General features: G+C 40.3%; 2 protein-coding genes across 2 annotated transcripts; one reads left to right on the forward strand and one right to left on the reverse strand.

Moving 5' to 3' along the window:
* Positions 1-5,180: 5,180 nt before the first annotated feature.
* On the reverse strand, positions 5,181-8,908 carry LOC118120243 (carboxypeptidase O). The gene is made up of 11 exons (XM_035175016.2): positions 8,738-8,908; positions 8,311-8,374; positions 7,995-8,096; positions 7,513-7,623; positions 7,181-7,297; positions 6,939-7,032; positions 6,426-6,518; positions 6,026-6,135; positions 5,851-5,935; positions 5,525-5,605; positions 5,181-5,448 (listed from the first exon to the last, which is right to left on the reverse strand). The coding sequence occupies exons 1-11, from the start codon at positions 8,806-8,808 to the stop codon at positions 5,228-5,230; spliced, it is 1,149 nt and encodes a 382-aa protein (XP_035030907.1). The 5' UTR covers positions 8,809-8,908; the 3' UTR covers positions 5,181-5,227.
* Positions 8,909-10,259: 1,351 nt separating this feature from the next.
* On the forward strand, positions 10,260-16,085 carry LOC118120199 (melanoregulin). The gene is made up of 5 exons (XM_035174962.1): positions 10,260-10,625; positions 10,715-10,967; positions 14,152-14,242; positions 14,361-14,524; positions 15,418-16,085. The coding sequence occupies exons 1-5, from the start codon at positions 10,549-10,551 to the stop codon at positions 15,487-15,489; spliced, it is 657 nt and encodes a 218-aa protein (XP_035030853.1). The 5' UTR covers positions 10,260-10,548; the 3' UTR covers positions 15,490-16,085.
* Positions 16,086-26,509: the final 10,424 nt, after the last annotated feature.

A 26,509-nucleotide genomic window follows, 5' to 3' on the forward strand; every position in this document is an offset into this window, starting at 1 on the left:
TGAGCGGATGCTTTTTTTTTTCTCGTTGAAAGTGCTTCTAAAAGAAATCAAGCTTTATAGTTCACAGTTGTTTGCTCATTTGTGTGAACCACCACCCACACACGCCTACACACAAATACACACATACAAAGTCACAAAGAGAGAGTGGAAAAGTCAGACGAAGAAAAGTCTTTTGATATTTAGCTAATTTCTAGTTTTCATATGTTGGGAAACAGCCAGTGTACAAATTTAAATATGGAAAAGCAAAGTTTTTAGCTTAAAACTACAGAGATTTGATCTTGTTACATATGAAGGGGACTTTGTTTCTCCAGCTCATTTATCTGCAAACATTAGGTGGAGTTAAGTTTTACACACTATGTTGAAAACAGTTGAGGACCAGCGGCCTCACCTGATGGTTGTCACCGTCTCTGTGCTATTCAACATTGCCACCTAGAGGTGAGGGAAAGTACAGCGACAGCGAACCTGTGGTAAATCTCCCTCTCCTCTGTTTAACCAGTCAACACACTGTGTGGAATCTGTTTTCCTTTGGCTTCAAAGGAAACAAAGGGAAAGACTGGACTTTGCAAAGCGGTCCCACTGAAAGTGTGTATGGAAGGGAGTGTGCAGAGCGTTTAAGGTGTGTGGATGTGTGTGTGTGTGTGTGTGTGTGTGTGTGTGAATACATCTTTGTCAGTCATCTTAAGCCTTCCACAGTGGTCAAGGACATGAGCAGCTATTGATTACTGTCGATATTTACAATGAGCTGTCGGGTCACGATGCTCAAATGCATACACCAGTGAGAGTGTGCAAATGGAGACGTACTACACACACACCTACACACACATACACACAAACACACACACACTACACACACACACACACACACACACACACACACACACACACACACACACACACACACACACACACACACACACACACACTCATTATTTAGTCCAGTGGTACCATAAATCAACATGTAGATCTATAAACCCACTAATTCAATACATCATGAACTCTCTCATACACACACACACACACACACACACACACACACACACACACACACACACACACACACACACACACAGACACACACACACACTGTCTATACCTGATAACATAAAATTATGTCCAGTTTCAAGATTAACTTATTCTGTGTTTACAATCAGAATCAGTCTTCATCAAACACTGTGTGTGTTTCCATCATTATCGATGACGGCGAGAGTAATATAGTTTTTCCATGTTAAAGTTAGACTCCACTTGTCCGGAGAGACGATCGATATATAAAAACTACAGATGTACAGAAAAAGAAATCCACCGACAACACACATGCATACCCACACAAAATAGAGTCCGAAGGAGAATTCCACCAGGACTATTAATGCAATATTGGCTATATCCTGTTGTGATGGCGAGTCATTTAACTGGCGGACAGGGGCACAGATGGCCCGGCCACCTCTTGGTGATGGTCTGTGACTGGCCTGATTGCTGTGTGGTCTCTGTTAGCTTGTCTCCTCGATGTTTCTCATTCATTCTCCAGCAGGCAACTTCCTCCCCATCATGGCTTTCTACTCTCTCTCTCTCTCTCTCTCTCTCTCTCTCTCTCTCTCTCTCTCTCTCTCTCTCTCTCTCTCTCTCTCTCTCTCTCTCTCTCTCTGTGTTGCCATAGCTCTTGGTGCATGAACAGGAAGAAAAAAAAAGAAAGGATGTGAGTTATTTTCATAGTTATCTCATGTCGGGTCAACAGTTGGAGCGAGGCCACTAGGCAGGGGCGTAGAGGGAATGAGTCTCGCCTTGTTTTTACGGTTCAAGAAGATGCAGTTGCTCGTGAAAAAAAGAGCTGTCAGTCTCCAAGGTTAAAACCACAACTTTAAGATGCCAGTTGGCAGAAGAAAATCAGATGATGAAACTTTATAATCTGCAAGGAAACAGTTTGCAGGATTTAGAGAGACATGAAGATGCAAGGAATAATGAGAGAGAGATGATAGGGTTATTTCTCAGACAGATTTTCAGGAAATTTCGTGTAAAAAAAAAAAGAAGAAAAACTTGAGAGGAAGCCGGACTCAGTTGGAAAGTTTCTCCTGCTTAAATAAATAAAATACATCAGTCACTCACACGGTCACTGGTGAGAACTGGGACACGAGAAACAGTAAATTCTCTATGTTTTTACAGGAGCAGCAAACCCACATGTCCGCACATCATTGTATCACGAAGGTTTCTAAAATAATATCAGCTACTGCACTGGAATATTCATTATTACTACAGATTGGAAGTACAAACTCTGTGATAAAGAAGTGATACAAGTACAAACAGGGATATTAACACTCAAGGAGACATAGATAGAGATGGAAAAGGAACAAATGAAGTCAGAATCAAACATTCACAACTAAATAAGCAACAGAATCAAAATTTAAGTTTGGAAAAAACATCCACTTTATCTTCAAGTCTCAAAACTCAAAACCTCAGCTAATCTGCTTCATCAGGTCTGTGTGATGGAAAAGGACAAATCAGTTGTATTGTCTGCTGTAACATTGACCTAATGATGATTTGGAATATGGCTGCTCCGCTTCCTGAGCTTTGTCTCTGGTGTCAGGTTCTTTCCAGCCACCTTTGACTCTGCTTTTGTTTTGAGTTCCCTCCCTGTGTCTGGCTGCTAATCAGCTGCACACACACACACACACACACACACACACACACACACACACACACACATGCACGACTCTCTAAAGTTGTCAGGACACTCATGGACATAATGCATTCCAGACTCCCTTACCCTAACCTTAATCATCACAACTAAATGCCTAACCCTTACCTTACCCTAACCCTTACCTTACCCTAACCCTGAAACGAAGTCTTAACCCTCAAACAGCCCTTTGACTTTGTGAGGACCAGCCAAAATGTCTTTACAATGATGGTATTGAACCAAAATTGGCCCTCATAACTATAGATAGACATGCACGCACACACACATCTTAGTGGGGACACTCATTGACCTCATGCATTCCCTAGCCCCTTACCATAACCCTTACCCTTAAACTAACCTAAACCTAATTCTAATTCTAACCCTAACCCTAAAACCAAGTCTAAACCCCCAAGGTGGGTCAGTCAGAAAGTGAGGTCCTCACTCCGTAGGGTGTAGTCTCAAAGTGGTCCTCACAAAGATAGCTGTACAAGAGGAGACACACACACACACACACACACACACACACACACACACACACACACACACACACACACACACCAATCATCAAGAACTGCTCAGATCGTGTCATCTCTTGCCAGCTTTGTTATCGATCACCAGCTGTAATGATCAGCAGATGCAGATGATGGCGCCACCCTCATCGATTCCCAGTGACAGTTAAAGAGCAGGGCATAATTCCCATCGATCATCAGCGACACTGTGTAAAAATTGGTTTCATCCGTATTGATTGGCAACGAAAGCATGTGGCAAAAGACGTGTGGTGGGTCCACGGCAGAGGAGCCCTCTCTCTCCCTTTGATTCATCATTCAAATGTGTGTGGCAAACGTGAACATGTGTTTTAGAGGAACTGAGGAGCCCCACGATTGACTTCACATATTTAAAAATGAGTGGTGAAACATACCGGTGTACTGGGGATATCATCTTGGACACACTGTTTGAAACAGAGCAGCACTAAGGTTTCTTTTTTCCCACTTGTGTCCATGAAAAATAAAGTGGAGCAGACAAATCAGAGCTGGCTGTTGCAATAGTCTCAGCACAAAAAAAGGTGATTTCTGGTCTTTTAACCTGAACCGTCTGGGAGTTGAACCCTGGCTGCCTCCTGGGGGATTCACGGAGAGTTTACATGTGTTGTCTCACCCTATGAATACACATTTAACCCTGAATAAACATATTACTATCATTTCCCTTTAGCTGGCCGTGATTAACATTTCAACAAGGTCTTCATTGTTGAAACATTACAGGAAATGTGCAATCAAAATTTATCGCAGCAAACCACATTGAATCCTGTGAAACTCTCCATTGTCGCTTTTCTTTTTCCTTATTCTCTCCCACTGAAACCACCACAGTGGTCAGTGTTAATGTCCCTCGGTGACTGGCTCCGTATCGATCGGAGACTGAATTAGTCCGGGGAATTGTTGCTTTAGGGTCCCAACAATATCGCTGCACCAGTTTGATTTAATGAGCTTCTGCTGGGAATGAATATTATACCTCAATTGTACAAATTACACAGTAGGTGTGTGTATGTAGCCATTGCAACATCCCTGGAATTTAGTCCTTACTGCATCCTCTATAAAATCTGACTTCATCATTTTATACTACAACTGCTCTCGTTTCATCTCATCTAGAGGAGGAAACGGGTACAGACTCATTCTGTGTGGAAAACAACCAGTAGAGGAACTTGACAACTACAAACTACGACCAGACCAGACACAAACCTGAGCAAACTTTAAGACAGCCGGCCTCAGCACACATGCAAAAGTTAGGCTATTTCAGTATATGTACAATGTTCAACATGATTGCAAAATTTGAGTTTATAAAGAATAGATGAAACACAACAAGTAAACAGGACCAGGAAGAAAGAAAAAGAAGACAACATATTCAATATTCTTCAATTTACTTGGGGTTCCAGGCTATTTTGGAATTGTATCAGTATTATTAATATCACCATTATTATTTATGTACTTCCTTCTGTATTCTTATTTGCTTTTTTTGCTGTAAAATATGTATAAAATAAAGTTATAATTATTATTACCTATTTCTTTCTGTTGTGTTTTTACGTCTGAGGAAGAGGTCACCATTGACTTCACTTGTATTGGATTTGGCTGCAACAAAGTTTACCCCTGAAACTCCAGCAGTGTTTTGTGAACTCAAACACTTCACCCACTCCTCCATCGCCATTGCGCTGAGTGGTTAATGTATGAACTTTCATTTTTAGATGAACTACCCCCCCCCCCCCCCCCATCAGGCCCAAGCTGTTGAAGCCTCACATGGAGGAGAAGGTGTAAAATAGAGCGATGCTGCCTCCTGCTGTGCAAAGCATGCACAACAGCAGCATCAACTTCCCTTAAATAATGATTAAAAAGAATATATATATATCTTTATTTCATATATATTTCATTAATAATCACTAATGATGAGAACATCTGCGCAGATGTCAGTTGTCAGATTTATTATTATTATAAATATTTCTGTTGAAAGCTCCGTCATTACTGCGTGCCCTTATAAGACAGTATCGTCTCTACCAACAAATTGATGTTCACTGTCTTACTCTGAGACCCCTGCAGTGAGCAACACAGACATAATAGTGCTCATAATCGTCACGGCAACTGAGATGATGCCTGTCACTGTGGTGACAGCGGCGTTGGGGAGGACGGCGTTGGTGAAAGTCTTGTCGTGAACATATGTGATGATGGAGAGAGCTCCTGCGAACGCCTCCTCACAGGCCGGCTGTATCTGCTCCTCTGGTAGCAGGTGGCTGAACTCACCTGGAGGAACATTAAGATATATCAAAGTATTTGGCTGAATACTATAATGAGAGCAAGTTACTGAAGTCACACTCACCTTTGTCCCTCAGCTCAAAGGTGTACGAGAACAGGATGCCCATGAGACGAGCCCAGTCCCGACTTGAACCTGAGTTTGGATCTGCAGTGACAGAAGGAACAGAGAGAGATGGAGACTGTTTGCCAGTGTACAGGAGTGCTAACGTGATACACATATTCAGGCGTTAGAATGGACACGGAATAAAAGTGATACGTAGCCGAAACACCGGTGTGAACGGAGATGCAGTTCGTTTGAAACTAAAATGTAATAGTACGGATTTAGCCAACAAAGCGAGAGACACCAAATTATTTCCCTGGCAATCAGGTCAGAGTGTGTGTGAGTCTTACACAGTATTTGTGGAGATGTTCCAACAGTGTACATCATTCCATGAATCTTCTCCATCTCTGCTGCTGCTGCCTTGCCGACTGAGACCTGCACAGCTCACACATAACGCATGAATGTCTCACCTTAAAGTCTACAACTACATTTAATAAAAATAAAAAAACACACACACACACTCACCAGTTCATTGTAGTTGGGTGCAGAGATCTCAGGGTGGCCGTATGGCATGAGAATGAGCTGCCCGGCAGAGTGGATGGTGAGGAAACACAGAGTCTGGTTAATCATCCCACCTGGAGACGGGCAGAACAAAAAAAGAGGATTAAAATCATGAAGAAGACATAAAAACATTAACCTCATCAAGGAACAGCAGCTTAGAGAGCTAAAAGCAATTCTTAAATAATGATGTCAGTGATGATTTTCATCTTTGTGTTTCATGATTTATATGTTTTCATGACATGTTATAATCAACTTACTCAGTCTTTTGGTACAGATTCAAATAAAAATACAGATCTACTGAATTTAAATGTGGTCTTATAACTGAGTGCCATTCTACTGTACTTCTAATGCAAAAGGTTGTTACCAACGAAGTCCATCACAGCTGCAGCCTCTGGCTCTGACCCTGCAGACTTCCCACAGTAGTTGTTTGCACAACTGTTAAATGACACACCAACCACTGAGGAAAGGAACAAAGAACATCAACACACTACTTGCAAGTTTAGTTTTACAATACATGAAGTTTATAGACCATTGGCTGTTTATAAGAACAGATGATGAATCTCATCTTTGAGAAAATTGTAGTTGATGTGTAATTTTTTGTCCATATCCCATCCATTAACATGGAGGAGGTGGGGGTTATGACCAATACTGCAGCCAGCCACCAGGAGGTGATCAAGATACTTTGGCCTCACTTTTGGGGAGCCGTCATGTCGTCCATCTGTATATACAGTCTATAGACAGACATCTAATGTTACTGCTGTCCAAGTCGTGTTTTACTTTGACTGTTGAACCTGTTAAACATGAGTAACTGGTTGTTACTTATTTAATTGTAATTCATTTTTATTTAATTTTGAGGAAACTATGTCAAATAACCTACTTCCCCAGTTGGCATTAAAATTCCTGTTGAGGTCCACACCATAACAGGTACTTCCCTGTGGAGGGAGGGAACGGGACTTCCTCCAGCGCCGAGTCTACATGAAAACAACACACACACACACACACACACACACACACACACACACACACACACAGTATGATGACAGTAAATATCTTTAAATGTTAAAAGGATGTTCACAGTATTGTAGAATTAACAATAGTGACATTTAAGAGGAAACTCACGCTGTCATTGGCCCAGGAGAATATATATCCATCCACATTGACTACAGGAGTAACAAAGATGTCGAGGTTCTGCAGCATCTGCTCCAGCTTCTTATTGGTTTTATATGAGTCCACAATCTGAGCAAAGGAGGAATTTAAAATACTCACAGGTCAGAGTGTCGAATGGTGAAAAACTGATGTCATTTCATCACCACACCTTTTGACCACAAGATTAAAAATTCACTTTTATACTTCCAGGTTAGTTCACCTACTTGGGAACCTTCACAACAAATAAATACTATTTGACCGCAGCCCCTGTAAAAGGTTTTGTAACTTAAATGATGTGTGCACACCTCTTTAACAAACCACTGGCAGAAGGCCGGAGCGATCCACTCTCGAGCGTGAATACCACAGTCCACCCATATCACCTTCTTCTGTCGGCCCTCGGAATTGTCAAGTCCCAGCTGGAGACACACAACACGGCACAACTTTGGGTGAACAGGTGTCATTTTAGCTGAAAATAGGTAAATGAGTTAGAAGCAGTTGAAGCAGGTTGAGTGAATGTAAATATGAATCTTTGCAGGATCTCAGTTGGGGATCAGGAGGTTAGACTTTTGATAATAAATAAATAAGACTACACGGGATTGATTTACCATCTCATGGACCACAGGACTGGACAGGGCCGGACTATTATGTCTATTGCAAGCAGAGGGCGCTGTTGCTCAGTAAAAGTTACATAGTGTTGCTTTAAGAAAACCCCACAATATAGTTCTGATGTTTACAAGTTATACTGAAAATAAAAGCACATGCAGGTAAAAGGCAAAGCTTTGAATACCTTCAGCAGTGTGATGTTTCTTCCTTCATAAGTGTGTCCATAGACAGCAGAGGAGACCAGCTCTGGGTTTCCACGCTCCACCTCCTCCATCCACCTGTAAATCTGTATTGCACTTTAATCAGTGTGACAGATTCGTTTCGATAACGGTATTTATAGTTTTCTCTGACCAAGGTCCACCTGTAATCTACAAAGACTAAAGTGCTAGTTTAAAGGGCAGCATAAAAGATATGTGACAAGGCACAACAATAATTATATAATACTATTAAAATGGGATTTAAGTCCAATTTGGAAACTAAAGATTCAGTGAGACTCTTACCTCATTCATGGAGTGATACTTGGTGTAATCATATCTCTGTGTTGACTGCAAACCCTCTGCTGAACTGTAGATATAAAAATGTATAACTATGCTTTATTGGCAACAGTAAAGAAACTTATGTCAGCACTTTATTTTACCATTAAATAGGGTTTGAGTCAGACCTAAGCACAAGAAAACACTTAACATGCAATAAATGGAAAAAAATATATTAAAATGATGTAATTTAATGTTTGAACTATAACATTAGCTCATTAATATAAACACACAAGCCTAGATAGAAAGATAACGATACATACATAAAGCTCAACTCATTTTTATCCTTTAAGTTTTTAATTTCACCTTATTTGACCTCAGACATGTATAATTACAAACACTTTATAATTTCTAATAATACATAATTGAATGTCAATGTCACATGTGAACTCACCTGAGAGAAGTTTCTGAGCAAATCATTATCAGGATCAAACCCAGGATCCAACATTTAAATGTCATCTTCATTTGTTTCTTCTCATTCAGATGTTTTCAGCTCAGTTAGAAACTTTCTGTTCCACTTCCACCTGCTGCTGCTCCAACATCACATGTCAACACGGAAACAGACGCATCCCCTCTCTCCGTACCAAACAATACCACTGGAAACCGCGGGGGGGCAGTGTAACCAACGTTTGTAGTCAGAAACTCTGGACTCTGCGCTGCCCTCTAGTGGAGGCATTGCTTAACAACCACGCCAACGTAAAGGACGTTCATTCAAATAAATTACAAACAATAAAAACTTGACAAAATCAAAGTGACACATTAAATGATATCAACAAGAGCCATTGTTAACAATAGGAAATGCAAAGTATATAATATAATACACATATGTGTACAGAAAAATAGGGGGAAAAAAGGAAATTGGATGAACAAGTGATCAATTTTGAATTAAAGTGGATTGATTTGGCTTTTTAAAGTTTGCTACATATCAAAATAATTTTATATAGTGTTATCATAATCAAATATGCTGAAAAGATGGGGGTTGTTTGTACGAAACAACATTTGACGAAGAAATACTTTACTGACATTATCAAATATGTTTTTCCCAAATATGTTTTTTCCCTCAATTTTAATAAACACATGTATATTTTCATATGTTAGAGTTGGGTTATTATGTTGAATGACTTATTTAAACACCTGGTTTTACGTTATACCAATAAAACATTCCTATTCTAAAAGAACAGAGGTAAGAATGATTAATGACTATAACAAAGTTTTGCATCTTACAATAGTAAGATGCAATTGGTAATCTTACTGTATTGGTAACATCAGTAATCATATATTTTCTCCATTTAGGTGTATTTCATATGGACTGCTCATCGTCAATTATTACACCCCCCACCCCTGTGTGTGGGTTCTATTGTATTATTAACAAAAACGAAAAACAAACAAATGAAGAAAAATATTAAATTTAATGTTTTCACATGTTAAAGTTAGGTTATTTGGTTCAGTAGAAGTTGAACAGTAGTCCATCTTAGGAGATATTAAAAAGTGCACAGTGCATATACTGCTTTTTTCTTTGTGTTATCTTCATCACCAATAACGGACTAACTGTACTTTGCACAATCCATTCTCTAGTGGTTATTTACAAGGTTTTCCCCAACCTTCCCTGATGCTTATAATATTTATAATATTCAATTCTGTTTCCTATTTTATATATATTTTTTTTTTACTTGCACAAACACAACACAGCAAATTCCTTCTATGTGTAAACCAATTTGGCAATAAACCCCCGATTCTGATTCTCACACACTCACTATGCGTCTCCTCTTGCGACAGACAATTAACAGAATTCAAAGTGCGTAATACATGATGGTCTATAACCCAGATTTATGAACTGTGCACCGTGCCTGAGTTGAGCAGCGACAGAGCTGGAAGGCCACGCCTCCGACTGCCCCAGCATTCTGCACCATCAGGAGTTGCTGAATGAATGTGCCATTCATCCCTCCGTGTTGTTGTTCTCCTGTTTGGACTCACATGGATAATGTAATTGACAGATGGCTCTCATTCAGGCCAGGATAGGCATGGAGAAGGAGAAAAGGGGGACGGCCATAACAAGTGAGGATGTCTCCTGGATTTTTTGTGCACTAGGGACGTTTGTAAATGAGGACTTGTCAGCTCTGAAATATTAAGGTTTCCTGAAGGTTCTGGAGGAAATCTGTGAGGAAAGAATATAAATCCACTGTTCAAAACTTCTTGGAAGGACCAATGGGGGCTAAATTCACCATCTGCTGCTGTCACTACTACCTGAGACACAACAGAGAGGAGAAGAATGCCATTCTGCGGTGAGAAACACCTGCCATGATGACAGAGAAACCTTCTGCCTCTCATATCCTGCTTCTGCACCAGTTATTTCCTCTGTCTTCCTCCTCAGTATTCGTACCAGGGCAGCCCCCAGACCGCCGGACCTGCTGCCCAGTGAGTCCAGTGACAATGACACAGAGGAGGAGAGTCTCTTTGGGCCGGAGACTTCGAGATGGAGCCTGTCGAGCAACAAGAGCCAGAGGGGCTCCTCTGATCCACAGTCCGGCACAAACAGAGCCCGCGGTTCTCCCCTCAGGCGAGAATCGGACAGAGAGTTACAGGCCTTTATCAGCATGAGAGACCAGGCTGACAAGGCTACAGAGGTGAGACGAGTTGTGTTGATGCTGAGGACAAAAGAAACACACACATACAAATAGACAAAAAAGCAGCATATCTGTTATTTACTACGACAAAAACAAAACATTTACAATTCCTCTTACACTGATAATCCCTTCCTAAAGAGAGATTCTTCTCTTTAGAATGAAATTAAATCTATGACACTGTTTACATTCACCACAGCTGAATGTTGCTGAGACTGACTGTGGTTTTATTGTGAAAGATAAAACTATGACTCCGGTCACTTTTCACTGTTTCATCTTTTTTTAATGGCACATTATCTATAATAATCAGATTGTCTACACCCTTTAGATTATGACTGGAATCTGGATGCATTAAATCTATAATGATGGTTTAACAATTATTATATAGTATAGAACATAGACATTAACTCGAAAACCATTTGTTGTATCAGTTTGACATATTATATTAACAGTGTGCTTTTATACTGAAATGCAACAAACACTGAAAGTCGTGGCAATTGTCTTTTATTTATGTAGGATCTAATTTTACAGATTTTAATGTAACTCCACATCATACAAAGCTTTTACATTTTTTAAATCAATTTAAAACTTCATCTATAGTCCAGTTAATGTGATATTTATTACAGACATCAGTCAGTTTATGTTATTTGTTGACTCGGTTACATTCAATCTATAAACGTTCAACTATTTTTGAACATAGCTGTAGTTTCATGTGATTCCATAATCATAAGTATCAGTAGAATTAGGGAAATTAACCAATTTAGAGACCTGGCATTTATATCTGGACAAAGATTTACTGTATTTCTATTAGTGCTGAGAGGTACCACGGTAATCCAGTCAAACGCTAATTCAGTCTTCCTTATATGTTCCAGTGCAGCTCTCTAACGACATTATCTGATAAGAGGAGACGACGTGCAGGTTGCTCTCAAAGAAGCCTTTAAGTCTCATCAGTAAATTAACTTGATCTAGACTCCAAAGTAACTTAGTTTATATTTACTGGATGTTTAAAGAGGGAAACATATGCACCATGTTGTTTGTTTTTAGATTCAATGCAAAGATCTTTTCCTTGTCATCATAACAAACGTGTGATAGGAGGTTTGCTCTAACGTGGCAGTAAAACCTTTCATCGGGGTTTATGTAGAAAGAGTACGAGACCACAGGTGTAAAGGTGGTTGAGCTTGTCCTGTTTGTGGTCGGGCATCATTCGGAAAAACACACACACGCTTTTACGTGAACCTTAACTCAACCTTAACCTTTACCAAAGACCTAATAAGCTTCTTCCTACACAGCTTCTGTCCCCAATTTGGACAAACTGTCCCCAATTAACCAGCCGTAAATCTGAAATGTGATCCCAAGGTTGGGCTATGACACGGCTACACACATGAACACACACACACACACACGATCACACACACAGAAAGAAGCAACATACTTTATTTACTTACTCAATCTGTGGCAATTCTTACACAGCAACATACTGTGCGTCGCTTATTAGCCAACAAGTTAGGACATACAGAAACTGTGTGTGTGTGTGTATGTTTGTGAGGGGAGTTGGATAATGGCATCTATAAGGACGATTTTTCTCTCCTCATTTTCACAATGCTTAGTGACTTGTCCCTCAGTATTAATATGAATAATAATATAAGTCCTGACCTTGTCTGGATTTTTGCTGACCCTGTCTGTGACTGTCATTCTGCATGTTGTATACAAACTTTACCTCCTCTTTTGACACGGTTCATGTAAACAGCATCTTCGGTTTGGTTATTCCAAATCTGGTTATTGTTATTCGAGTTACTTTATATATTTTTTAAAGGCTTTCTGCTGTTTTTAATGCATCTCCTCTTATGTTTCTTTAATACATGTCTATGTGTTTTTATGTCTGATCTGTGGGGTACAGCATTTCACCTGCATGTTTGCTAAATGTGTTTGGAAGTGACAGTAAACTGATTCTGATTCTGACATGTACACAGTGTATTCAGTATATGCGTCTCCCTTGGTGCAGTTTGTGACACAGCCTGTTTCACATCAGTTCTGTGCGTCGAAAAACCAACTAGCTCATCACAAACCATTTCCAGACAGAAAGAGAACTTTTTTTTTTTAACAAATTGAAAGACTTGGATATAAAACAAGTTTTGGAGAGACAGTTCCACGTAAGCGGGAATATTACAATATAAATTTCTTATCACTGATTTCAGTCTCTGAGGAGACAGTCTGACTATGGCGAGCATGTGACAGTCTCCACGTTGAGAATGGCTGGCGTCAGGACACAGTGGGCACATTGTGTTAATAAATGACCCTTGATAGAGATGTTGGCCAACAGCCTGGCAGGGCATTCAGGGATAATATTCACTCAACCAGTCCAGCCTGTTGGGGGACTGTGTTTAATATTAGGCCAAAAGGGTCTGTTACAATAAAAACCAATTAAGCACTGAGGGGGAAAAAACTAGCCCAGTGAACAAAGTTGGACATGACAGTTTCCCCCTGCGTCGTTCATATGTGAATGGAAATCTCGAGAAATTACCCAATTTTTTGGACCTTTTCCAGAGTTCATGTCTTTTTACAAAAGAAAGTGACACAGTCTTAAAGACCCTGCACATGCAGCTGCTTTCACTTATGCTAGCTCATCAGGGTGTTGCTCAGGTTGATCTATTATGAGGGTCAATGAGATTTTAATGAAGCAAAGTTTGAGCAGCGTCCTCAGGAGAGGTCTAATCAGACATGATAAGTTAAAACACGTGTGGGCTTTAAAGCAACGTCCTGCCTCAAAGGCTAACATGTCTTATGTGCATTGACTGTAAATAGAGATGGATGACAAGACGCTTCCATCTGTTTAACAAAAATGAAGGTAAAATATTCCAGATACGGGTGCTGCCATCTGGTTATATTCAAACTTACCAGGAAACGTAAGCACTAAAACATGCATCAAGATATAAGTGATAGCAACTAAATAAAATGATAGAAACCATCAGGAAAAAAAAAATATTAGAAGTGTATTTTGACTTTTAAGTTTGGTCCCATCCAATAACATGGATGAGTTTACAATGTATACTGTAGCCAGCCACCAAGGGGCGATCAAGGTGGTTGCATGGTTATTGACTATTCACTCTTCATCCTTCCCCAAACAAGCCCCCACTGCTTTATCCACTACTTGTATATGATATTTCTATATTCATGTGTTTACCTGTAGGAATGGGAGAAGCTGAATTATGACATACACACTTTGCGCTACGCAAAACGAGAAGTACGATCTCGATGGAAGAAAATCCTAGTGCAGCTAGGTGAGCTGCCACATCTTCATCTCCGCTTCATTCAGTTCACTCAACTCTCGTCCGTTTCTCATCTCATCTCTCTGTAAACCCCCCCCGGATCTGGTCATGTGACTCTCCATCCCTGCAGGTTATCAGTGTGAGGTGGACTCCCTGCTGTGCGTGGACAAACGGAGGTTCAGTCGAGATCAGGAGCATCACAACAGAACCACGGAACTGTTGGAACAGCTGCTCGACCACACCTCTCTGTTCCCTCCAGGGACGGGGCCCCAGAACAAATACCTCTGTGTCATGGTACACACACACACACACACACACACACACACACACACACACACACACACACACACACACACACACACACACACACACACACACACATGTTTGTACTTCTATCTTAGTGAGGACACCAATTGGCCTTATGCATTCCCTATACCCTTACCATAACCCTAACCATCCAAACTTAATGCCTGACCCTAACCCTTAACCTAAACTAAACCTAATTCTAACCCTAACCCTAAAACCAAGTCTTATCCACAAAGTGGGGGACCGGCTAAAAGGTCCTCACTTTCCCAAAATGTCCTCACTTCGTAGGTTGTAGATTCAAACTGGTCCTCACAAAGGTAGCTGTACAAGAGCACACACACACACACACACATGTCACAATATATGTTAAAACAACAGTGATGTTCTCCCGTCCTCATCTTCTTTGTCCTTCATTTCCTCCTCTCTTTACTGGTGTAAGTCTGTCGCCTCTTATTTTAATCCTTTATCTTCCTGTTCTTTATCTCCCCTCAATGTCTGTACCTGCATCTCACCTTCTTTTCCTGCATATTGCCTCCATCTCCACATTACATCAATCCACTCTGCCCTTCACTAAGCCTGTGAGTTTAGAATAGATTTTACTGCTTGTTTTTAAAAGCCTTGATCGATCAGGCTCCTACATCTGTGATCTGATTACCTCCTATGAGCCTGATCATTGCCTGAGATCCAGCAGGATGACTCGCTGTCATTTTATTGTATTTTCTTAATTATTGGTACGGTTGAAACAATTTATAGTGTTTTATCTTTTTATGTTTTGGATTGTATTACTCGCGTCATTTGTTTTATTGTAAAGCACTTTGTATCTTTGTTTTGAAAGGTGCTACACAAATAAAGTTATTATCCTTTTTATTATCTGTCTGTAGGACTGCCTGGTGTCACTGGACAGTGCTGAGGAGTTTGTCAGACTGGCCAAAGAGAAATATCCCAAGAAATGAGGCTGAGAGACAGAGACAAAAAGAAGATGATGTAACAGCTGAGAGACAGAGGGTAAAGAAAAAATATTTAAAATGTTGAGAAATGCTGCACAAAAATAAATCATCTGACACATACCTGCATGCATTTATTTCTAAATGCAAATCAATATCTGCTCTTTGATATGTTGGTTGGAATTTATTTACACTGCATATTGGTAAGTTGCACTTTTTCATTTACACCTTATAGTTTTTAAGGTTATATTTAGATGTGTTGTTTTGTACTTTGTATATAATTCTCTGTGTCACAGTATTTCTCTTTCACTAACACTTGTTCACATGGAAAAATGCAGGTGTCCCTTAGAGAAGTAATTAATTAAACAATGTAAAATGTAAAAATACTGGTTTTGTGCTTATTTGTTCTTTTTTTATTTCATTTTAAAAAGTTAAGAAATCCTCTACAAATAGGTATTTACTGTTTTATTAAATATGAGACAATCCATCAAACACAACTGATGTTAACTAATGATACTGATGAACTGTATGCTATATTTCTGTAATACTTTGGTGGTTTCTTCTTCATCTTGTCACAAATAAAGTACATTTCTCAGTCAGTGTCATTATTTGTGTTTGGCTTCATTTGAAACTGTCTTGACAGTTTTGTCCCAAAGGTGGCAGCATATACTAATGTTCCAGTGGATTAAACTCTGAACTGGAAGAAAAAACATAGTGAAACTTCTGTCTCACAGATGGGTAAAACATTTTTCCTCTATTAAACTCATACTTCTGCCCAAAATATTCAAAGGGAAATATTTGCTCTTTAAAGACTGAAGAGAGGGATAAAGCTTGAAATGCAGTATGTAGAGTGTCAGTCGCAGTGCTTCAGGATTTCAGGAGAATATAATTGAACATTAGAATGTGGTGCACATTGTTGGTAATTCAGTTATTGGTAAAACTTCACTTTCTGTGCAGAGGTCGCAGATGATACTGTCTCATCCTGGCTTTGGTTCAAATCCAATTTCTGAATCAAGTCAGGGCTGAACCGTAGACACGCTGATGGACACACACCCATCTGGGCCACTGCATCTGCGGGTTCAGAGAGTGTGAGACCGTTTTCATCCAGTCGATCCCTGTGGTATGTCGTTCACACACACACACACACACACACACACACACACACACACACACACACACACACACACACACACACACACACACACACACACACACACACACATTCATGCTGGTGCGCACATATGCACGCAGAAAGAGAGAGTTTACTCTGACCCAGATATTGTTCTCTCTAAGGCCCCTTCCCCAGTTTGGGAAACAGATGTGGACCTAAAAGAATGGGGGACGTTGGGGGAGGGGAGCGGGTACGAGGAGCGGGCCAATCGTCTGGCAGCCCTGAAAGGCATTGTGCTGCTTGCACCTTTTTCTCATTACACCACTGTGTGTGTGTGTGTGTGTGTGTGAGTGCATGTGCATTTTGGATCGTGCAATGCTGACATCATTCTCCAGAATTTCACTGAAATATCGTCCCAAAGAGAGTAAATGAGACGAGGAAGTATTAATATTTATTGGACTAAAATGTGACAGATGAGAGAAAGGAATGATTTAAGGGGATAAAAAAAAGAGAGAAAAGACAAGTATTTACTGTCACATTCTGGTTATTAATGTCCACTTAAATCTTCAGACTCTCTCCATATACCTCCCAGGAAACAGCTATTCTACTTTCCCTGTACCTTCTTTCGATCTTTGGCTTTTTTACGTGTGCTTCATTAGGAACTAAATCATACTACTTTATTTTTACTAGATTTAAAGGAAGTAGTTCAGCGCCCATTCTAAACCTGCGTGTTTGGAATGGGCGCTGTGCTTGGCCTGTGGTGATGCTGGTTGAGAACCAGTTGTTGTTGTTGTTGTTGTGCCAGTCCCAGTCGCCACGGCTACAGCGCGCCTGTTTATTCAAAATCTATCAATATTGAACATATTTAACGCTGCACTTTGGTCCCTTAACGATACACATGTCCAAGTGAAGCTGATATGATGAATGGTTCTGGACATATGTGAGTCATTTACAGACAGACAGAGATTTCTGATGGGATAGATAGTTGCCTGGGACTATAGACTATTTTCTTTCTTGTCAACAGTAGGATCAGACGATACCACTCTAATACTGTATCTGTCCTCTAAATACAAAACTACAGCAAGGAAACAGTTAACTCAAAGACTGGAAAAAGAGGGAAACACCTCAGTTCAGACCAGCCGTAACAGAATCAGTCCACCAGCATTTTAAAAAGCTAATTAAATCAGATTTAGCAGTTTGTTTGTTCATTTGTTTAAACAAAGATACATTATACAAAACAAGGAAGAAATTGAAAATAAGTAGGAATTTGATGAGAATCATCTGTCTTGATTGATTCTCGGTAAACTATATCAAATTAGATTCTATGATAAAAGAAGAAGAACTTTAGACGCTATTGTTTTGTAACGTTCACCAATTTGTGTGCATTTCTCTCTCTGCCGTCTTCCTTCACATGCTTTCCCCCACATGTCTCTTTGGTGTCTCCTGTGTGTCCAAAGACTAATAAACACTGGTGCTGAGGTAGTTTATTACAGGGACTCATGACTCATGAGGTCAGGGCCTGTCCACATATGAAGCACTTTGCCACAGTGACAAATGGTTCATGCAGATAAATGTCACAGCTTGTGGTGATGAACTGCAGAGGAACCGAAAGCATGAATCCCCCTGACTGGACTGGAAAGATGTGTAAAAGTGAACTTATACTTATTTATACTAATCATTCCAGAGACTAAACACAGTTAGAATTATTTGTCTTTTAGGCTGTGTATTCCATTAACGCACGGGAATCTCATCATACACTGAGTGATGCTGGCTTCTGGGATGTTAACTTTGGTAAAAACATTACATTAATCTGCACAAATATTCAGGGTCATCCCCCGACTTTCCCGCTACTGTTACAAGCCTGTTGACATTTTTGTTTCAGATTAAAATGTGTCTTGAATTGATTAATCATAATGACATCTGTTGGAGAGGTTGTTGTTTTTATTCTTTTCGTATCTTTTCCTCCATCAGGTCAGAATAAAATTTTGTCTGAAACTTTGGTTTATGACCAAATATTTGAGAAACGAACACCCCTTCCATCAGCCTTATCTATACTTTGTAAATCAAGATGATAAAACTTTGCTAAACATCAAAGTGCTGTTGTCACTATGAGCGTTACGGTGCGCCTGCAGCCTCAGAGATGTCAGCGTGGCTGGAGAAACTCGTGCTGTGTTCAGGGAGAAGCTGTTCATTTTCCAAGGTAACGGCTGGGGATGACAGACTGTGTCACTTTGGTTTTGTCCAACAATAGAATCACAGTTGTCATAAAAATAAAATAACAATAGACTTGAAAGATGATACACTCCTGTTCCTTTGGTTTGTAAAGGGATACTTATGACTGAATGGGATTATTTTAAACCCAGAAATGGCAGCTTATAAAAGCACCTTTTCCAGTTTTAGTTTTACTGAACCAGACAATAAGGATTAACAAGTCCATCCATCAATCTATTATCTATAATGCTCATCCTCTGAGGGTCACGGGGGAACTGGAGCCAATCCCAGCTGACACTGGGCGGTGGGCGGGGTATTTACAAGTTTTAACCCCTGTAAAAGCACCGTTTATCTCAGAGTCATTTATGATAAGACATAAATGACAACGGTGTTACACCCATGCACAAAAACATCAAAAGACACACACACACACACACACACACACACACAGAGTACGATGTGCAGCGGATGTTTAGAGAACTGAATAAATAAACCAGAGTGTGGTGTTCTGACCTGTGTGACTCCCAGCAGAGGGTCAGAAGTCAAGAGTCTGCTCAGGAAAGGCAGCTCTTATGGAGCTTTAAACTAAAACCCACCAACTGCAACTGTTATATTGCGTAAACAAGAAAGAAGGGTTAGGTTTTACACTGTGCATGACAATGCATAATGAGGCAGAATGAATTATAAAACAATATAAATCAATGTTTTTTTTTTCTTGTTAAGTTATGGCAGTTAAGTCATGTTTAAATCAACCTGGGTACTAATGTTCCGGAGCAGAGAAAAACTAGATCGATCGACAAGATTTCATTTAATTTCTTATTTAAAGCAAAGCCTGAAGTTTAAAATAACTCTCAGACACTCTGTGCATGTCCAGTGTTATTTGCTTATTAACTCAAACGGTGAGCGAGTGCTCTTTCAAAACGAATTAGAGTGAAAGATTTCTATCATGTCAATCAACACTGTTCAATCAGTCAAAATACTTAATGCACACTAGGAAATAAAGATGGAGTGTTTCACTGATAACACAGTCATGAGCAGTATGTTGTTCCTTCTACACACACACACAGACACACACTACACATATATACACATGTACATTCAACACATACACACAGCACAGATGGCTGGAGCGAGCCCTTGGGCAGGGCAGGGTGTGTTCCCCAGCATGTCTGTGGTCATCAGTGGTGCATCAGTAATTACACAAATCCACTAATGTTCCTAAAATATCCTGATTCATTCCCCCTCAAACTGAACATGATTAAAGGAGAGAAGTACTTTTCCCCCCCAGTTTTTGTCTGTGTATTGTTGCTCCTATAACTGTAGACTATTGGTTCTGCAGCTCACTGCATCTGACAACATTACTTTGTAGGTACAATGTGTTTTGATAAGACGATAAGTTTGTGAGAACTAGTGATCTGCATTAATATGAGAGCTGAGGCGTATCCAGATGCAGCTGTGTGTATGTGCAGATGTGTGTGTGTGTGTGTGTGTGTGTGTGTGTGTGTGTGTGTGTGTGTGTGTGTGTGTGTGTGTGTGTGTGTGTGTGTGTGAGTGGGCTGCAGCCGTCACTGATGTGGTTTGGGATGTTGGAGTCGTCTCACAGCTGTTGAGGCTGCGCCCCACCCGCTAACCTGCTAAGAACTCACTTCCACATGTGTGGATGTGTTCATCTCCCTATATATCCTGAATGATCCCCATCACTAAATCAACTGTTACTGTTGATTCCACATACTGCTGCTTGAGTCCTCACTAACCAGTCACTCCCTGTCTGTCAAAGCACTTACTTCAAATTACTGCTGTTTGTTTATATAGCACTAAACTATTTAGAGCCAAAATATATTTCTGATCTCCTGCTACATTACGAACCATTTAATCAAATAATGACTCATTACTTCCACTGCACTGTTACTTTCACTCTTTTTTATTTCTTATTTTATGTATTTTTTTTATTCTCGATTTGACTTTTTCCAATGAATTTTGTAATGCTTCTTTTTTGTCTTATGTTGCTTTTACAATTTGTCATGATATTGATATTTATACATTATTTTATGTAAAGCACTTTGAACTGCCTTGTTGAAATGTGCTATACAAATAAACTTGACTTGCTTTTCTGTTAATAGAAAAGTGATTGGAGTTAGTTGGTCTTGTTGCAGCTAAAAACATGATAGTATGTAAATAAATGACTGCACACATACATTTTTTGATTTATTGCTGTAGCTGCTCTCTTGAAAGCTTCACCAAAAATAAATGCTGCTAAAATCTCCCGACGAAGAGTTCGGATTCGCTGTGTTGATGAGGTTAAATCGGATGATCTTGTTATTTGGGAATGTAATTCATAAAAGATAAATGGGTAAAAGAAAGTTATAAGAGCAGTTACACAGATTTTTACAGTCATCTCAGTCTCCCCGCCCCCTCTCTCTGCCTTCCTAAGTCAGACAGTGAATCATCGCCCATTTTGATCACCTGGCTGGGTTCCTCTGTCAACACTCGTCTGATGTGCACTCATTCTACCTGACATGGAGTCTTAACCACAGAGCAGTCAGGCAGCTCAGACCCACTCATGTTCCCGATTCCTCTGACATGAATCAGAGGCTGGATCAGTCCGTCGAACTCGCACTGCTGACAAAAGAAAGAGCAGAACCTCCTCCTGTTGCAACACACACTGTGACGCTGTGTGATGTCATGTAATGATGGTGCAGATGGAAGAGTGGCTCTGCTTCTCTTTACTGAGACACTGATGGATAGAGACAAACAAATAGGGAGACATAGAAGCACATGCTGTACAAACAGTGCACAGCATGAACAGGACAGTGTTTAATACATCACTAAAACGTGTGTGTGTGTGTGTGTGTGTGTGTGTGTGTGTGTGTGTGTGTGTGTGTGTGTGTGTGTGTGTGTGTGTGTAATCCCACATAGGAATGTAAGTACAGCTGGGAGGTCAATCGAAGCAGCGAGTGTCCCATCTAAGAAATAGAAACCGTTTCTCACATGAACCTAATTCTGACTCCATGATTCTATCTACCACAGGAGAAGTGACATCATATTTTATGTCCCTTCCATTAACTGAGTTGCCATTCATGTATTTTTTTCCAATTATGATGTATTGAATTACATAAGTTTAATGAACCTGAATAACAGAGTGAAGTACAGTAAAGATTGACCATCTTGCGATGGGATCATAGCAGCCCAGACGTCTGTCGCCATGGTGACCTCCTGACCCATGACCAATCATTACTACATGGCTGTTTCTCAGTTCAGGGGCTGTATCCTTCAGACGCTGCATCCGGAGAACGACTTGTGTCACAGTGAGCCGTGTCCCTTCGAACGCACATTCAAATGTGGCTTAGACAAATGACTTCACCTAAATAGAACACGTCTGAAAAGGGCAGTAAAGTATGCAGCCCCAGAATCGGTACAATGGTCTGATTCATTTACTTTAATTAACTTTATATCGTGTAGAACTTTGTAACCTTGTTTAGATAAGTGCTATACAAATAAAGTTATTGTTATTTGTATTGTTAACTACATAAGTACTTAATGGTTATTAAATTATTACACGTGTTTTCAATACTTATGGGTCAGAGCAGCTCTTCAAACTCGACCTTCAACACCGGTAAAGTTTGGTGACCGTGTCTTTCACAGTTGTGACCCTGCCACATCGACAACATCTGTCCACAGACACATTATCACCTGCCAAAGTTCTCCAGTCCACCTCTGTGGTAGTTTCCACTACAGGAGGCGTCCAAAGGGTCACACTTTGCCATGACGACACACATATACAGACACACACAGGGTGAAAATAAGACCAACCTCGCTGCTGCAGCTGGTAACAATTGGTTTCAGACTGAACCTGCAATTTTTGTCACACTTCACCGAAGTCCCCCAAGGAAACTAACTTTTGGAATGTGCAACATGATGATGTATAATAACTACGGAAATATGTCAATGTATTGACTTTGTAACTTCTGTACCCTCCTTGCTAATTTGTTAAACCACAAATACAAAAGTATTCTTTCCTTAAACAGTTGAGCAGTAATGTTTTATTCAAAGGAAATATTACTCAAACTATAGGTGGTGGATTAATACACATTTGGTTCTCTAGTGAGAAGGTACTACACCCTAAGTAGAAATTGTGGGATTGACTCAAAATAAACTGAAGTACAGAGGAACGTGTCACAAAACGCACAAGTGTGGCTCACCAACTTATGAAATAAGTTGTGAGACCAGCTAAAGGCTAATTTTGTCAAAGACAACAGACACTTCATTGTCTATAGTGTTTAGAGGCCTTTAGTTTTTCAATGCAGTTTTGCTACAGACTGTTTCCTGGCAACAGAGGCTCTGTTATCAGCTGAATCACTGCGGTGAAGTCAGAGACTCAACTTGATTTATATCTTCGGTTAACCGTGATGCTCCGGCAGTCTGCTCGAAGCTGCCAAACATCAGTCCAGACGTCTGATCAAAGGTCTGATCATCTTTCTATACAGTCATCATTTCGTCTGAGTCTTGCTATACACTGTAAAAAGTTCCTCGCTCATGTTAGATTTGTGTTATATACTTATTTCTCACCATCCAGTTCATTCAACAGATATAATATGGATAATGTACTTGTTTTTGCCTTAAACATGTATAATACTTATTAAACTGGACTTGTGTGCCTCGATTGAATGGATAGGGGTCTGGGAAAAACAAGGTTTCTACCAATAAACTTGAGCCCTTCTCAAACCAATCAGATCCCTAGATTTTTACATCTGCTCAGGAGGTTGTGTTTTTATTGGTGGTTGTTTATATGTGAGCAGGATTACACAGAAACTGCTGGACAGAAGACCACGGAACTTGGTGGAAGGATCCAGGATCGGTGAGGGAAGAACCAATTCAATTTTGCTGTGAATCCGAATATATGCGGATCCACGATTTGTTTTTCTTTCTAAATTTTCACTGATATCCCAGGGAATAATTAATGGATCTTTCTCTGGAAAAGTCAGGCACCTCTGGGGGAGTGATATCTATGAGAGTTTGCAGTTTGATGGAGTTTATCAGTGATTTCATTGGTGTTTGTTTGTTTGTAAGCAGGCTTAAGCAAAAACTACTAAACAGATTTTTTCAATTTGTTGCCATTTTCCTTCTTATAAGTAAGATCAACTTGCACGATACAAATGGATTTAAGAGACGTTTAATTTTTTATGAAAATCTGTTAGCTAAAACCTATCTTTGGGTCATTTATGATAATGATGATGTCGATTGTACTACTCGGTATGATTATGTACTTTTTTTAGTTTTGGGGCCTTTTTGTTTGGCAATGGATCACAGTCATTGAAATAAAGGCCTGAGTCTGTGTGTGTGTGTGTGTGTGTGTGTGTGTGTGTGTGTGTGTGTGTGTGTGTGTGTGTGTGTGTGTGTGTGTGTGTGTGTGTGTTTGTATAGGTTGGAGGAGTTTTTTTGCTCAGGGACACAGGGATATGCTTCTGCCTGACTCTGCAATCTCCACTTTATGTGACTCACCGCCCAGAAATCCACTCTGGTAGGTCTACACACACACACACACAAACACACACACACACACACATATATGCAGGCAGACATGACAAATACCGGGCTTCCACCATTATGAGCTCATTGAAAAACAGCTGCCATTCGCTCAAAGAGGTCAAATGAGGGAGAAAACCTCGTATGTCTAACTGTCTGCCTGTCTTCTTATCTGCTCTTTTATTTATGTCCATACATCCCGTCTGCAACTTCTCACTGTTTAAGACGTTTGATCCACTTTGAACTCACTTTTGTAGCTGCAGCCATTAGTTCAGTTCAGCTTGATCAACAACTATAATTGAATGTAGAGTCAAATGTGAATCTACCTGGCATGACTTTAATAATAATTCATCCAAATACCTGTAGTATCAATGGAGCTAATATTAAATCTTCATTACGAAGCAATCAATTATTACTTTAATACCTTCTTCTTCTTGCATCTGTTTCAGCCTGTGATTATTATTGTGGTGAATCTGCAATATGTACAGTGCACATACTTTACAAGTTAAATAAATAAAATTACTGTCGACAGGACATTTTTCAACTGCTGAGTTTTCTTTTTGTTTGTTTGTGTGTGTGCTTGTATCTTTGCATGCATTTCAGTTGGTTAAGCATCCTATCTCCCTCAAAAACGTTGCACCTCCCTTCCCTCTGGGAGGAACACATTAGACACACACAAACATGCACACTCACACGCTCGCACACACACACACACACACACACACACACACATGCGGGATGCTGCCTTCAGTGCGGTACGGTTAAATGACAGAGCGTGAGAGCGGCAGGGTGAAGTGGATAGAAGAGTCAGCTGCTTGGACATGAAGGCAGAGAGGGAGCGATACTAAAACCACACCTCGAAGGCCATGAGGAGAACAAGTGATGAACAGATGGAAACAAAGATCTAAAAGGCTCTTACTTCATATTTATTTTTCTTTAAACCAACCTATCCAGAGTTCCTGAGGGAAACCCACGCTGCTATCACATGAAAACCCCATGACTGCCAAAGCTCCAGATCGACTCTGCGTGAACTCAAGTCGGTGAAAACATTGGTTTTTCATACGGGCTCGAGTCCGTTTGAAAACCCCCTCTAATGACAACACAGCGGAGGAGACTTTGGTTTGTTATTCCTGGCTGTGATTCATCAGGCCTCAGAAATGAAACATGACTGCATCTATAGGTCCAGAAAGAGGCTCTCACCCTCTCACTGACATCATGCTGGACTGAAACTACAGGCGGCTTTACTTTACATGTGTGCCTGGAAGTAAGATTAACATTACAATATAGTTATCGTAATGATTAATAAAAATAAAGATGACGCAGAAATATACAGTGAATCACATCTTGCTCCTTACGTTTAAATCTATATGATTACAAAATGACAGTTGCAACATATTTCCTATAAATTTTTCTCTGCACCTTCTTCAATGTGTTACAAGACCACTTCTTTTATTTGTGAAAAAGTTTGTTTAACCAACTCCCTCCCAAGGTGTAAAAGGGCTGATATGGAGGAGCAGGAGAAGGGGGAGGAGGAGGAGGAGGAGGAGGAGGAGGAGGAGGAGGAGGAGGAGGAGGAGGAGGAGGAGGAGATGGGGCAGGCGCAAGATAAAATAAGTGGAGAGATGGAGGAGGAGGGAGAGGAGGTGAGCAGAGAGGAAGTGAATCAGGATAAGATAGATGTCTGAAAAAGAGGGACAGAGGGGAAACGGAGGAGGTAAAGGATGCGAAAGACGAGTAATGGAGGGGGGGGAGGAGGAGGAGGAGGGAGTCTGATATACTGATTGTGCATGGAGGCCTTGTCTGGCAAACTTCCTGCCCTGAGACGAGGGGAGAAAGCCAATTGGGTCTCATGCTCTTTTCTTTTCTTGCTTGCTTCGAAAAAAGTTTCTCCACTTTTATTTTGCCTGTTGCCTGGTAATCATCTCGTTTCTATGTTGTATCTGGCTCATCTGAAAATGGAGTCTCGAGAGGGCTGCATGATTATTTTAGGTGAGAGCAATTATGCTCATTAGTGGCAGTTAAACCTGCAAATGTCTGTGCAAGTGTGTGCACATCTGCCTGGAGACTCTCAACAGCAAATAGTTACATATTTTTAGCGTTAAATTACAATAATGGGATATGCAGAGACATGCAGAGCTGAAAATACCTCAAAATGTGGCTCCTCCTCACGGATTGAAAAAAAAA

This window comes from Hippoglossus stenolepis, chromosome 13 (assembly GCF_022539355.2).
Source record: "Hippoglossus stenolepis isolate QCI-W04-F060 chromosome 13, HSTE1.2, whole genome shotgun sequence".
NCBI classification, from domain to species: Eukaryota; Metazoa; Chordata; class Actinopteri; order Pleuronectiformes; family Pleuronectidae; genus Hippoglossus; species Hippoglossus stenolepis.